Source organism: Camelus dromedarius, chromosome 3 (genome assembly GCF_036321535.1).
Source record: "Camelus dromedarius isolate mCamDro1 chromosome 3, mCamDro1.pat, whole genome shotgun sequence".
Lineage (NCBI taxonomy): Eukaryota > Metazoa > Chordata > Mammalia > Artiodactyla > Camelidae > Camelus > Camelus dromedarius.
The window spans coordinates 79,133,612-79,148,417 of record NC_087438.1 but is presented as its reverse complement, the minus strand read 5'-3'; the positions used below and the strand labels follow the sequence as shown (position 1 = coordinate 79,148,417).

At 35.7% G+C, this 14,806-nt stretch overlaps 1 protein-coding gene across 1 annotated transcript in view; it reads left to right on the top strand.

Moving 5' to 3' along the window:
* Nucleotides 1-14,806, top strand: part of PGGT1B (protein geranylgeranyltransferase type I subunit beta) — a 43,667-nt gene that overhangs the window by 16,382 nt on the left and 12,479 nt on the right. Inside the window, exons 3-6 of the mRNA XM_010987502.3 lie at nucleotides 768-835; nucleotides 4,557-4,708; nucleotides 6,104-6,236; nucleotides 11,701-11,746. Coding sequence (XP_010985804.1) covers nucleotides 768-835; nucleotides 4,557-4,708; nucleotides 6,104-6,236; nucleotides 11,701-11,746 — 399 coding nt within the window. The remainder of the gene's footprint in view (nucleotides 1-767; nucleotides 836-4,556; nucleotides 4,709-6,103; nucleotides 6,237-11,700; nucleotides 11,747-14,806) is intronic.

The window sequence follows — 14,806 nt, the reverse complement described above, 5'->3', positions numbered from 1 at the left end:
TTCCATAATGGCTACCAGTTTTCATTCCCATCAAATAATGCACAAGGGTTCCCTTTTCATGCATGTAGTAACTATTTTCTTTCTTAAGTTCCCAATTTTAGTCCATTGATAACTTGAAAAATTGAAAATTTTTAGGTAGTAGAAAAACACACGAGTAAATATACTTTGAATAAGCAGGAGGCGAAGTGCTAACTTAAAGTGTTCTTTTGTACTTCAAAGCAAAGTGTGTTATTGGACTCAGATGAAGGTCTGTCTAATACTAAAATACAAGGTACATATATTTTCTGTGACTATAGAGCAGTTATACCTTTAGCTTGCTACCCTGTAAAGAAACAGTGAGTTAAAGTAAAAAGACACAGGATGGGACATTAGGATTCTAGATTCTTTTGTGTTGCTAACCAGCCATTAGCTTGAACATGTCACTTCGCATCTGGGCTTCTGCTTTCTGTTCTGTAGAATGAGGGACTGAGTATGTTGATTACATGAAAAATGCTCATTTAGGAAAAGTATGAAAGCATTTTGTATGCAGTGAGGTAGACTTAAAGGTACGTGGTAGGAAATCATTATTTTGATTTGGACTTACTCGGAAATTAAATGAAGAAGTTCTCATGAAGCACCTAGTAAGCATTCAACATTAGCATTAAAATGGAGACAGTGACAAAGCTTTGGTACCAAAATACTCTCTGAAAGATTGTATAATTGAACTGCTTTAGAATCTGTACAAAAATAAGGTACATTTTAAATAAGTACATGTTTTTATTTTCTAGGATCAAATCTAAACCGCTGTGGTTTCCGAGGCTCTTCCTACCTGGGTATTCCATTCAATCCATCAAAGGTTAGTTCTGTTTGGACTAGGAGGAAGAGGGTGGGGGAGAGATTTTAGTGAGAAAGAAAACTAAGAAAGTATAGGGCAAGAACCAAGCTTCCAAGTTTCAGTGTAGGTAAATGCTGTCTAATAATGTGTATTATGAGCTGGAACTCTTTAAGGGAAAGCTATACCCATCTTACTTCCTGAAAGAAGGCACAGTATATAAACACAGAGAAATTCCTGTTGTTAGAAAAATTATCTCTGTCTTACTGTCATGTATGTTTATAAAAAATTATTGGTGATTTCCTGGAGAAAATGGAAATAAAGAACTCAAGTGTTTGATATTTGTTCTCTAAGAAACCAGTGAACTCTTCCAGGTGTTAGAGAAGGATTTTACATTTGGCTCACATTTCTTAGGAATGAAAGAAAAAGCTCTTGCCTAGGCAGTGGTTGGGGACCTAAGTGGTGATGAATTATGACCTTTGTGACGATAGACAGACTGTCTTCAGGGTTATAGGCAGAGGCTTTGGTACGAGCACATGCAGGTGGAGAAATCAGTGAGTCCTAACAAAGTGAGAAGCTTTTTTCTTCTTCAAAGAAGCAGACTCCAAATAAACTTTTTTTAGGTGTTTCATCCGTACACAAAATACTTCTCTACAGTAAAAAAACAGAGAAATTGGCATCATTTTGTGGAAAGAGACCTGACAGAAGATTAACTTTTTCCTTGATGGGGTCAGTCTGCTTATATAATGCTTACAAGCCAGTATCTGGCTGTACTGTGTACATCAAGATTTACATCCAGGTCCAAGCTGAAGGTAAATGGTGTGATGCCAGTTTTCCCAAACTCTGCTTCAAAATTTTGGAATAAATAGCAGTGATTTTGGAGAAGGTGACATGATTTGATAGAGACACTGCTTCAACTTTCTTCCTCTGCCTTAAACTGTAGACCAGCTTGCCTGTGTCAAGGTTGAATGACTTTGCCAAGGTGTCTCCAATCATGCGTGCCCTTTGCTTTTAGCAGGGAATCTAAAAACAAAGAATGCATAAAATGTGTCCTTTTTTTCCCATTTATATAATACTTTCCAACTTAAGCCAGTCCTGAATAGAGATAGCTCTCCATTTAGTCTTAATAGGCAGGATATCCGAAAGGCATGACATTGATAATGATGACAGTCATACAGCACCATACCCTATACAGGTGTATACCTACACTTGTTGGAGTAAAACAGTTCTTTGATAATGTTACTTTCAAGAGACAGCCTGCTTTCCTCCTACCCCACCCCTCTCCCAAGGCATTTTTGAAATAACAAGAATAAAATTTAAGAAGAAACAAATTTTTGCATTTCATTCACGGACTTTCCTGAAACCCATTTTTGGCCTTTAATTGATCTAGACCTTTTTATTTTCTGGGGAAGCTAGTTCCCACTCCGTGCTGTATTGCATTCATCTAAATCTTGAGTGGCAGAAAGAGCTAGAGACGACAGGTGGAATCATATCAGCCCACAGGGAGTTGTCTCTAAGGGTGATGGCTGAGAGTCGGGAGACAGATGAAGCCAAGAGAATCTGAGGAGGCACATAGGATTTTTCCAGTACAATGCATAAATAAAATAGTATCACCAATTTTTCTTCTGAAACCACCTGTGGGCCATTTACCTCCCTGAAAGAATGCCAGGATCTTCAGTGGCCATAGAACACTTTTTGAGAAACACTAATGGATCCTCTCAACCCACTTTTCTTAGTGTTTTCCTTCAGCAAATCCCATATTCTCTATTAAATTATGTACTGTCCTTAACACATTCTACATAGCCTGGAATTCTCCTTCTCTGCTTTGCTTTTACTTTTTCTTCTGCTTATAAAGCCTCCTTTCCATCTGTTTCTAACCAAGCTCCTCTTCTGCTGAGAAAAAGAATCCTTTATTTAAATTCATGTATTTATTATTGTGTATCCATCATGACACTACCTTCTACTTTGTATTGTAATTATTCAAGTAGACCTCTCTTCTACCCTCAAGGTTAAAGTCTACATTTGATTTATGTTCAGATTCCCCATAGTGCTTTTACCATAGCAGATATTTCGTTTAAGTACCAAAAACTGAAATGTTACAGAAGTTCTAAGAAGGAAGTTATAAATGTGGAATAGAATATCCAGGAGTGTAAGAGCTTGAGTTCTAAGGAGGAACTTAGGATGAAACAGATACCAAGATGAAAATTTGCTTCTCCTATTTGTGAGACCGTATAAGGAATGCGTTGTATAGTAAGACTGGATAGGTGGGGTGAGTTCAGATTATAGAGGATATTGGACACCTTGCAAACTTGTTCTGTGAAGAACCACAGAAGGTCAGTGAGCGGGAAAGTATTCTGATTAAGCCACTGGTGGTTCCAAGCCCCTTGTTCATGACTCCAAAGAAGTAGTGGCCCTTTTGATACCTGCCTTGCACTTGCAGCATCAGTAAGGGAACTAGCGTCTCCATAGACAGTAGCTGCACTTAATCCACACAGTAGCCCTGTGAGATGGGTACTAACGTCTCCATTTTCCAGGATGAGGAAAGTGAAGCAAGCCAATGAGTAGCGGAGCCATACCTTTCAGTAGTTGTAAAGGTTAACTTTTATTGTAGAGGCAAAGGAGTCTGTTTTAACCAAAACCCTAGTACAAGCTTCATTTTAACTTTCTAGTATTATGAGCAGTTCTAGTATTTGAGGCAATTATGGATGAGCCCAAACTAAAACAGAAGGAAAGCCTATGAGAAAGATGAATTTAAAATACACTCTTATTCTATCAAAATTTAAACTTTCTTAAAGTGAGAAATAAATTAGTACAGTGTGAAATTTGATGTTTTTTAATGAAATCATGTTTTTTAGTAAAATAACTAATTAATATGATTGGCTGACTATTGAAAAATAATTGTAAAACTGTAAATGCTTTGTGTGTTGTGGAATGTAAAGTTACTTGGCATAATAAGTTTTTAATTCAGATTTTATCCATGTCATTGCCAACTGAAGTCAGACGTTTTATAAAACTTAACTGCTTATAGTTTTTTGAAACAGTTAAATCAATAAAACTAAAATCTAATATATATTGTGGTAGTATGAATTTCCTAGTTTGACTTCCCAGCTCTACCTGGGCAATTACTAGTTTGTAAAAGTTTCTTCAAAAAACAGTTTTTGCAATCAATACTCATTTGGGCTTTAAATTTTAAAAGTTGGATTATTTTATTTCTAGAGAATTTTTCAATATTAGTATCTTGATTTCTTTGTGTTTTTTTGTTATTTGCTATTCTAAGTGTTAATATTATTAGAGATGCAAATTAAACTGTATATGAGAACAGAATAAGGTTTTTCAGCTATTGTTTTGTAGTATTTTTAAATGGTGATTACCACTGTGGTGTTTAATTTGCGTATAACATAAAAGAATTTTATTTTCTACATGCTTTTCTAACTTTATAAGACTTAAATTATAAGCGATATGGTTAGTTAAATATGAAGTTGAAATAATGTGATTTATTTGAATATCAGATCTGCTTCCATAAAGCTTAAGGATAAATTTTAAAATTATGTAGCCTGGAAAATATGCTGTCATACTTACGTTGAGACATGCATAAAATTGCATTTTGTTTTTCTCTGTCCGGTGTCTGTAGAAGTCAGTATAACCAACATTTAATTTTACTGTTTACTGAAACCTTGTGTCAAATTACATAATGAAATCAGATTTTATTTCAGTTTTCTAATTAACATACTAATTTTGAATTTAGAATCCTGGAACCGCTCATCCTTATGATAGTGGCCACATAGCAATGACCTACACTGGCCTTTCATGCCTAGTTATTCTTGGAGACGACCTAAGCCGAGTAAATAAAGAAGCTTGCTTAGCAGGCTTGAGAGCCCTTCAGCTAGAAGATGGAAGGTATGGGTCATTCTGTGTTACTTGTCTTTTTTCTTTTTTTTTTTAAGAAAAATCTTTTGGAACTAAAAATGGATATAGTATACTAGAACTGTAGAGTTTATCATAAAGTCTTACTAGCACCACCTAAAGTTCACTATATACATATGCTTTAAGTGCCTAGTCAATTAAAGATTTCTTATATGAATGCAAATAAAAATAATCACAGTAGCAGAACTTCATTCTTTCTATTGTCATTTCTTTTTTTTAAAAGGAGACAGTATATCCATAAATAAATGGTTGAATAATTTCAAGATTAGAATCTACTTTAATTTACCTTCTGAGTTAAAAATGGGTATTTTGAAGCAGACATACATTTAGTCTAAACTGTTAACGCCTTAAGACATAATGATAGAGGAGAAAGAGATGAACATTGAATATTATATTATAACTAGTGTAGGTAGTTTCCATGACATTTTTAAAGAATACAAAATGAAGTTAGTGAGTTCATTAATGTATGATGGTTTGAATGGTATGTCTTAAAAAAAAAGAATCTTAGAGTTTTAAGGTAAACATTTTTTAAGTCTAGGAAGTGATAAAGCAATATGATGCTGTCTAACAAAAAGACTTTGCAAACAAATCCTGCTGTGTTGTTAATATCTGTACTCCGTCTACTTTTGTCTCTATTTTCCCGTTAGGATTTTAAAAATACTGCTCTCGATGAGGGGAGAATTAATGGAAACATACAAGATAAATTGACATTAATTGGAAATACTGTAAAGCTGTTTTTGTTACTGTATTTACCTAAGCCAGTACATGTGACTAATTTCTCAATATTTCATTATGGTCTTTGGTTACTGCTATCTTATCTTTGTTTATAAATAAAAGAGTAGATATGAAACACAGGCTATTATATAACTTCTCTAAAACTAATTACATAGGTGAAAATTAAAACCATATGATCTTTTAAGTAATGGTTATCTGTATATGTACATTAAGAAGAAATTTCATATAAGTGAAACTTGAGCTTGAGAATTTCTTACTACCCAATAGTTTCCAGGTTTTACCTGCTACTCTTTCAGCCACTGATTCTCAAGCCAATGTGCCACAGCTTTCCATGGCTGAGAGCAAATAAACTTACTCTAGGTAGCTTCTGGGAAAGGGTAACTGTGGTAGTGTGTAAAGCTACCCAGAAATCAGAACTTTGGGATAGAGTAATGATTTAGAGATAATTTTATATAATTCAAGTTAATAGTCCTATTCTTTGTGGAATCATATAGTATGTGGTTTTTAAATCCATATTTAGTGAAAGATTTTTCTGTGAGTAAAGACATGAAGTAGGTGTTTCTAACCAACCCCCTGCAAAAAATAAATTATAGTACAGTGTTAATAGTAAATCCTTATTGTTACTACTTTCAGTTTTTGTGCAGTACCTGAAGGCAGTGAAAATGACATGCGATTTGTATACTGTGCTTCCTGTATTTGCTATATGCTCAACAACTGGTCCGGCATGGATATGAAAAAAGCCATCAGCTATATTAGAAGAAGTATGGTGAGTTATGTTGATAAATTGACTCTTTGTTTCAGGTTATTCTTGCTCACATATGAGGGCTGTGGCATGCCTCATCTCTTCCAGCAAGAATTTTGAAGTAAGGGTAATAGGATTGCTTTCTGGGTACCTTGTGTGTTGGAATAGCCATAAAAAAAATCTTCGAGGATATTGACCCTTTAGCTGTTAAATTTTAAATGTAATCTGATTGTATCCAAAGAAACAATGTCTTTATGAGAAAGAGATTGATCAGCCTTAGAAGCAAAAAACAGTAAAACTCAAGGATAAATGTTGATAGCCTGTCCTAGTAGGGGTCAGTGGGAAATCGGTAGATTTTTGGGTCACTTTTGGTTTCTTAATACTTTGTGTGTGTGTGTGTGTGTCTGTGTTTTAAATCTAAAGTTTATTTTAAGGAGAATATCAAGTAGAAATGTTATTCTTTCACACAATACAATTTAGTCTTTTTATTGACAATAGTAGGGAAAGCTTAGTTTAGTTTTAATCAGAAATATCCTTTGCCCTGCTTGTTAGTCTCATATAAAACTGGAGAAATGGAAGTACTGCCTCCCAGTTTTATTTTACTTCATAAATATGAAATTTTTATTTTTTAGATTAAAATATTTTAGGCTGTTAATTCAACTTTTACTAGTGAGTGTTTCAAAATGAAAATGTAAATGTAGGTTCTTAGAGAAATGGAATTATTTTTAATTGAATTGTGAATGTGAATTAGGTTTTGTAGGATCTACAGTAGCACAAATTTTTAAAAGCCTGTGGAGGCAGAAAAAACAAACCTTTAAAAGAGTTTTAAGAGGAAAGGAGGGGGGAGGGTACAGCCCAGTGTTAGAGCATATGCTTAGCGTGCACAAGATCCTAGGTTCAGACCCCAGTATCTCCATTTTAAAAGGTCAGGAGGAGGAGATTTATGCTATATTCCAAGGTGGGTGATACGCATTTTGACATGAGTACTACAAAAATAATACCATATTCTTCTCAGTGCATTGTATTTGGAGGTACAACATGTTGATTTGCCCTATTATTGGTGATGTTAACTTTGATCTCTTGGTTAAGTCGGTGTATGCCAGATTTTTCTCTGTAAAGTTAGCATTTTTCTCTTTGTAATTATTCAGTATCTTGTGTTGAAATATCTGGAGACTTTGTAAATATCCTGTCCCTCATCAAACTTTTATCCACTAGTGTTAGTATGAGTTAATGATTCTACAGCTCTATCATTCCTTTTATAATTATCAGTTAAAATTCTACTGTTAGAAAAAGGTATCCCTCACCTTTATGTATTTATTTATTTTATTTAAACATGGACTCTAGATTCCTGTTTTATTCAATGGGTTATTATCTGTTATTATCATTATTTATTTTGATGCTGTCCCAGATTCAGCCAGCAAGAACCCCCTCATGCAAGCTCTTGTGCCCTTTTATATGTCCCCTACATTCTTTGAGCACCTCCTTGCTTTCTGAATAGTCAAGGTTCGTATTTTACCTTCCCAACCTCAGATCTGAAATCAGTCATTTCTTCAAGGAGTTCTGATGCTTTCTTATTGAAGGGTGGTGTTTAGAAAGTAGGATTTGGGCACAAGATGTACTCATTGGTACTGGAATATCGTTGCTTCCAGCCCTTCTCTCAGCAGCAGAGCTAGGAAATGTATGTATGTATGTATACACAGACATCCACCTTACACACTTACACATATCTCTATCTGTATCTGTCTATCAAAAGCCATGAGTTCATACCAATACCTCAAATTTTAATTCAGCACCACAGGGTTCATTTTAACCTTCCTCTTTCCATTTGTGACTCCCTTCTCTGACAGTGACAGACCTGGCTCCTGTGATCCAGAATGCATTGGTTCTTTTTGTTTAGAGCCTGAGGATATGTAGTCAAAATGATTTAACAAACAATTACTTCTTTTATTCCCTCCACCATTGCCCCCACCCCACCTTTACTATTTTTATATTATTTATTTGAAATAAAGTTCTTTATTTGTTTCTGTTTAGATTCTATTTTAGAATCCCTCCCCAACTTTGTTGATTTTATTTACTTAATATGTGAAATATTAACTTTGTTCTGAAAGTTATAACTGTACAAAAAGTTACATTCAGAGATGTGTAACTCGCAGGGGTTTCCTGTTCCTTCTGTCTCCACCTCTTTTCCTAACTTCCATGTTTACCACCTCGTTCCCATTCACTCTGTAGGTAAGCATCCTCATTAGTTTTTGTTTGGTCCTTTCTGTACTTCTTTTTGATGAATAGATATGTATATTTTTATTTCTACTCCTTTCTTGCCCAAAAGAGTACTTTTTTCAGTTTGCTTTTTTCACTTAACAACATAGCTTGAAAACCATTCTGTATCAGGTCATAGAGATTTTCCTCATTCTTTTTTTTTTTTTTAAGTTTCATAGTACTCCATAGTGTGCACAGGGCATAGTTTTTTCAACTGTTCTATGTATAGGGTAAATATTTTCTAAATGCAAACTGTTGAAATTAATAACCTTCTGCATATGTGCTTATATATTGTTGGAAATATATCTTCAGAATAAGTTCCTAACAGTGGAATCGCTTGATCAAAAGGTAAATGTATACATAAATTTATGGGATATTGCCCATTTTCTCTCCAAAAAGTGTGGACCAGTTTATATTCCCACAAGCGTATGAAAGTGCCTGTGTCCACACAGTCTCACCAATAGAACGTGCTGTCACACTACTTTTATTTTTACCAATCTAGTGAGTGAAAAATGATATCTCAGCATGTTTTTAATTTGCATTTATTTTATTAGGAGTGAGATTGAGCATTTTCTTAACTCTAAGACTATCCAAAGCACAGCCACAGGCCAGATTTGGCCTGCAGTCCCCAGTTTGCTGATCTTTACCTACAGTCCATTAGTTTGCCTTTTCCTTTAGGTATTCCAATTTTGTGTGTGTTCTTTTTTTGCTTATCTTTCATTTCAGCCACTTTCTCTTTGACACTCTTTACTTCTTTGTCTCATTTTTATTCTTTTGGCTATTTTCAGTCTTTCTTAAATGTCCCTTATTGTCTTTATTTGAAATCATTTAACTCTTTATTTCTTCCTACTGCTTGTCCTTTTCATTTTCTGATCTTAAATTTTCTTTTCATATCACCAAATGCTTACTTGAGGATATGTAATTGAGTTTGGGGTGCTGTATTGCAGTTTTCCTCTGCTTTATCACCATTTTTTAGAGGTGGCGGCAGATTTTCGTATACTGAAATGTTTGCATTCTGGTTGCTGTTTTTTCATCTCAGAGGTATTTTGTATAGATTTGTCTTTTTCTGTTTACTCATTTAGGGATTTTTTTTTTCTTACAAGAATTCCTAGTTTAAGAGTACCCTCTTTTCAATACAGAGAAATACAGTATCATTCTCTTTAATGAGTCTCTTTTTGTTTGTTTGTTTAGTGATGGGGGAAATGTTGTGAGTTGTGTGATTTCCTGGTAGGAGAGAGCTCTGATCTTTTTTTGTTTCCTGGGTCTTTAAATTTTGCTCTTTTGAATTTTCCTTTGTCATCTGATCTCCAGAGGGCCCTTCTCCCTTCCTTTATAAATGTCTTGATCAGAGTTATGCCTTCTGAATGCTGTGCCCTTGACTTACACATTCTCTTAAGTCTCTTCCCTGTAGTCAGTGCTGTGTTACAGAAGTCCTTCAGTACAGGCAGTCCTCGCTTTGCATGGTATCGCTAATTGAAATGATGATCATGCAGGCTGAAATGATGCAAAGTGATCTTAATCATGACCAATGGGAAGAATTACAATTGTGATTTTTATAGTTTTTTGCCAAAACATTAAAAATTCTTTTACTGTCAATTATAAATGTATAGAAATTTTTTAATGGTAAAACCAATATTTGTTTATTAGTACACTGAATTTAAAACATTAGCAGTATTGAAAATTAAAATGTTTTCTTTGTAAAAAATGTATGAAGAGTTGTTTGAATAGTGCTCTTTACCTTCTCATTACATAACTTATGATATGGAGCAAGCATCTTTCTGTCTTGGTAAATGATCATACTCCTTTTTAAGTTTGTATCAGCTTCCAATATTTTGTCCTTTGCATTTTCATTGTTGTGAAGTGTCTATGAGAGTTCCTTTTATGTGAAGTTTTTGCCAGCATCACTTCTCTAGAACATCTTCATCCTTTTCATCACAACCTCATTCATCTAGATATTTCATCTTCACTTAATTTTTCTGAATCCATGTCTAGTCCCAAACAGCCAGCACTGTCATGATAGCTATCTCTTCTATTACTGTTTGATCTCAGTTTCACTTTCATTGTTACTGCTTTTCATTTCTTCATTGCACTTATGTCTTTGGTGGCCAGTCTCCTTTTTTTGGTTATGCGTTTGCGTGACACATCACATGGGTTGATCACTAAGAGACAGAGACAGTACAACCACATACCTTGCTGTCTGTGTATGAACTAAGTGACATGTGCAGTGACCAGTTGAAAAAGGTTACGTGATTAGTCACTGATCATGAAACACAGCTATTATTTATGTAGTGATTTGTGCACTGAGGAGCTAGCAGCGAGTTTATACTCAATGCGATTGCTCATAGTTAATATACTGTTATTAATGAAATTCTAACCATATTGTGTTATTTAAGCCATGGTACCTGGAATTTGTGTATATTGGAACTGTGCAGAGCAAGGATTGCCTGTATTTCACACTTAGGGTGGACTTTCTCTTTGAGCCAGTGATTTTAGATAATGTTAGACCTGCCATTAGCTCCCTTCCTCCCTCTTCCTCACGATTTTTAGTTCCCTCCTCTCTCTTGCTCACGATTTTTCATAGATTGCCCTTGTTCTCTGCAGAAGTGTGTCAGGAGTGTGAGAGACAGCTTGCTGGGATTTGCTGTTTCTTTTTCTATAGACAGGTGGTTTGAAGCTTGCGCATGTCTTTTAGCTTCGTTGCTGAGGTTTCAGTTTTGTATAGTTGTGTTGTTCTTACCCTGTTTTGATTTTGTGGGATATGTAGGGAGATTCGAATTTAGGCAGGCACCATTATCCTCGGCTGCCCAAAAGCCTCAAAATAATTTGTTTTGTGTTTATAATGTTATATGAGTATAAAATTACATTTTCCTTAAACTCATACATTCTTACAAGTGGGAGAGGAATAAGGGTTGGGGCTTTTTATTATGTAGAAATTAAATATGTAGGTGCCACCTTTGAACAATCCGTTCTCAGAATGTGCCTAGTGTATGCATTTACTGATTTGGCTTAGTGAATACAAAATCAGGTACTTGAAAATGCCTTAAAAAAAAAAAAAACAAGAAAGAAAAGAAAAAAGAAAATGCCTAGATCTACTTCATTGTAGGAAGGAGTGCATATCTGAAAGATACAAAGGAGAAATAAAATTAGATCAAGAGACAGAAAATTAGCATAATGACAACTTATTTATTTATTATTATTTTCCTTTTAAACTGAACATGCTTTTCTTTTTCAGTCCTATGACAATGGCTTGGCGCAAGGAGCTGGACTTGAGTCTCATGGTAAGGCACCTTAAAATAAATGGACACGTAGTTTCTTTTGTTCCTTTAAATAACATCACGGTATCTTTAACATGTAGGACCTAGACGTTTATCTCAACCCTTGGTACACCCTGATTATCTTCTTTCCTACGTCTCTCTTTTGACACTGTTATGCCAACTTGAGGCTTTTCTAGGTCAGTAACCATTCAGAGATTATTCAGACCAGAATGTTCAAGTGGTATTTTCTAGTGATCTTTTCAACTGTTAGCTGCATGAAAACATCTTGATTTAAGATACAATTATCCTAAGTCATAGTTATGAAATATTTTGCTGCATAGCATATGTTCACGAAGTACATTCTCTCCTTTCAAAATTTTCCTCACTTTTGGCAGAACCATAAGAGTGAGTGATAGTTTGTCAGCACATCAATAGCCTGAACTTGTTCAAGTGGAATATATTTATGTAAAAGTAAATACACTTCTGTGCTCCTTTTTTAATAAGCAAGAGCCCAGATCAAGGAGGATGTCTGAGTGAACTCGTTTCCTTTGTGCTCACCTGTTGTGTCCATCCCTTGCTAGCACATAGAGTGGAAAAAACACATCAGTATTCAGGTCTCATCTCTGACACTAGCTGTGTGACTTGGCTCATCACTTAATCTCTCTGAGGATTTCCTCATTAACAGTAGAAATAATTATATCCTTCTTTAAGATTATTGATAGGATTAAGGTGACAGATCAAGAAATATGAGGGAAGGTGGTTTGTATAAAAAAATTTTTATCATATATTTCATGTACTTCCCCTGGGACCTGTCCTTTCCGGTATCTTCAATCTCTCTCTCTCATTTTCACTCCCTCCTTTGATGTTATTTGTAGAATGTATATGTCACTAAGGAGCTATAGAAGACTCTTGATTTTCCTCTGAAGCCATACTATAATTAGGACATCTTAATTCTAGTATGTGCCTGAGTCTTTGTGAGATCAGGGATGACATTAGCAATTATGTCAGTGGTCATCACCACTTGGTAAGGAGTTGCACAAATTGGAAATCGGGCATCTATGAGACTTCAGAGAAGACAGGGTCTGCTGCACGGTGTTGTAAAGGATGTTAATGGGCACGCTGGCTGAGGAGACACTAGTGCGGGAGACCTGTGGAACACACTGTTGTTCCCCAGAAAATGGGATTATGTTCTCTGGGATACGAGACAGAAAGGGTCACTCAAACATGCTATTGTCTTATGGGAAAAAATCTTGCTAAGTCACACGAGTAGTGATTTTGAGTCAGTATGACTTGAGGAGGATTGCACCCATCGAGATCATCATTGATGGACTGTGATTCATACCAAAAAGCTTGCATCCTCCTTTTACTGCTCTTTTTGGCTTGGTACGTTTAAGGTCTAAAGCCCTAGAGGAGGACTTCCTACTCAGGGTGCCACAGACACGGTGTTCTGCAGATGGGTTATAGACACACCAAGCTATTGCTCCCTCAGTCCTTGGAGCAGCCAAGACCTGGGTGTCTAGAACTCCTGTTTCGGTGACTTCTGGCCAGGAGCACAGTGGTGTGCCCTACAAATGTCAGACATTTTAATGTTCTCATGTGCTGTGAGGCTAGACTGAAAAGTACTGTTCTAGAAGACTGGTATAGCCTCTCTTCCCTGTCTTACCTTATCACTCTCCACAATGGCAAGAGAAACCTCTTTCTAAAAAGTAGTCCTACAGTTTGGGCACCCTGTGAAATCGCTGTATTCTCCTTTTCTCTGCTTTTATTGTTCATGTTTTTTTAGAATAGTGGTCCAGGTATACTATTTGCCCTTCTACACAAATGGCTTATTCTTTAATTTTTCCATGTAAGCTTTAGAAACTTAAATGAAATTTCTCTTTTGAAGTCATGAATGATTGGCATTTCAAATCTGTTATCTTTTCTCTCACCCCTCATCCTCTGTTTATTACAGCATTTGAAACTGTTAGCCTCTCCCCCTTCTTTCTTAAAACATCACATTCCTCTTGTCCTGTTTCCTGACAAGTTGTTTCTGGTTCCTTTGCCATTTTTATTTCTTCCTCTCACCTCTTTACCTTATTCCAACTTTTCTTCTTTTCTTTGGATCATTCATCTTTCTAAATACCAGGACTCTCTAGAAGGAATACCTTCTACATAGAATCCTTCACCCCTCTTCCTGGCATACACCTGGCTTCATTTCCATCCTCAGGTATTGGCTTAAATGATATTTTTGGATAATCCTATTTAAAATTGCAAACCATCCACAAATGCACCTATTACAAACCAACCGCATACACATCCTGCATTCCCTGTCCCCCTTTCTGGCTTTATTTTTCTCCGTATCACGTACATTTTACTTATTTGTTTATTGTCTGTCTCCACATAATGTATGCCTCATGAGAACGGGGGTTGTGGCCTCTTTTATTCACTATTGCATTCCGCACACCTGTAACATGTGGCACATAGTTGAATGAACTAATAGATGGTTCTCTGTCAATCATCCCTGGGGTGATGGCACCCAAACTTTGTTTCTGTATCTGTACTGTTGCTTCTGAGTTGCATATACCCTTTCCATGTGCTTGCCAGGCACATCCACTTTGTTATCACTGCAGCCTCTCAAGCTGCACATTTTTTAAAACCATCGTTCTCTTTCCTTCCTCCCAAGCCTGTTTTTCCTGTTTAGGAATGTGAAACTATTACTACCAGATCTACTGATTTTTTCAGGAAAGCCAGAAATCCAGAATTTGGGGTATTTAATCTCCTATTCTGTTTTTTTTTGTTGTTGTTCTTAATTTGCCAGTCATACCAGTCCTCCATGGTCACCAGTTTATAATCTTTTACAGACTAAAAGGAAAAAGAATTTATTAAGCAGATGCTCTGTGCCAGCTACCATTTAGTCTCATTTAATCTTAACACTAGCCCTCTGAGAGTAGACATCTTTGTATTAGTCAGTTTCAGTCAGAAGCAAAGTCATCATGAATATGCAAGAATAGGAATTTTTTATAGGAGTAAGATTTTACGTGGTTGTGGAAGAAGGTGGAGAAGTAAAGGCTTAAAAAGGGTAGTTGGTAGATCAGGGAAGTCACT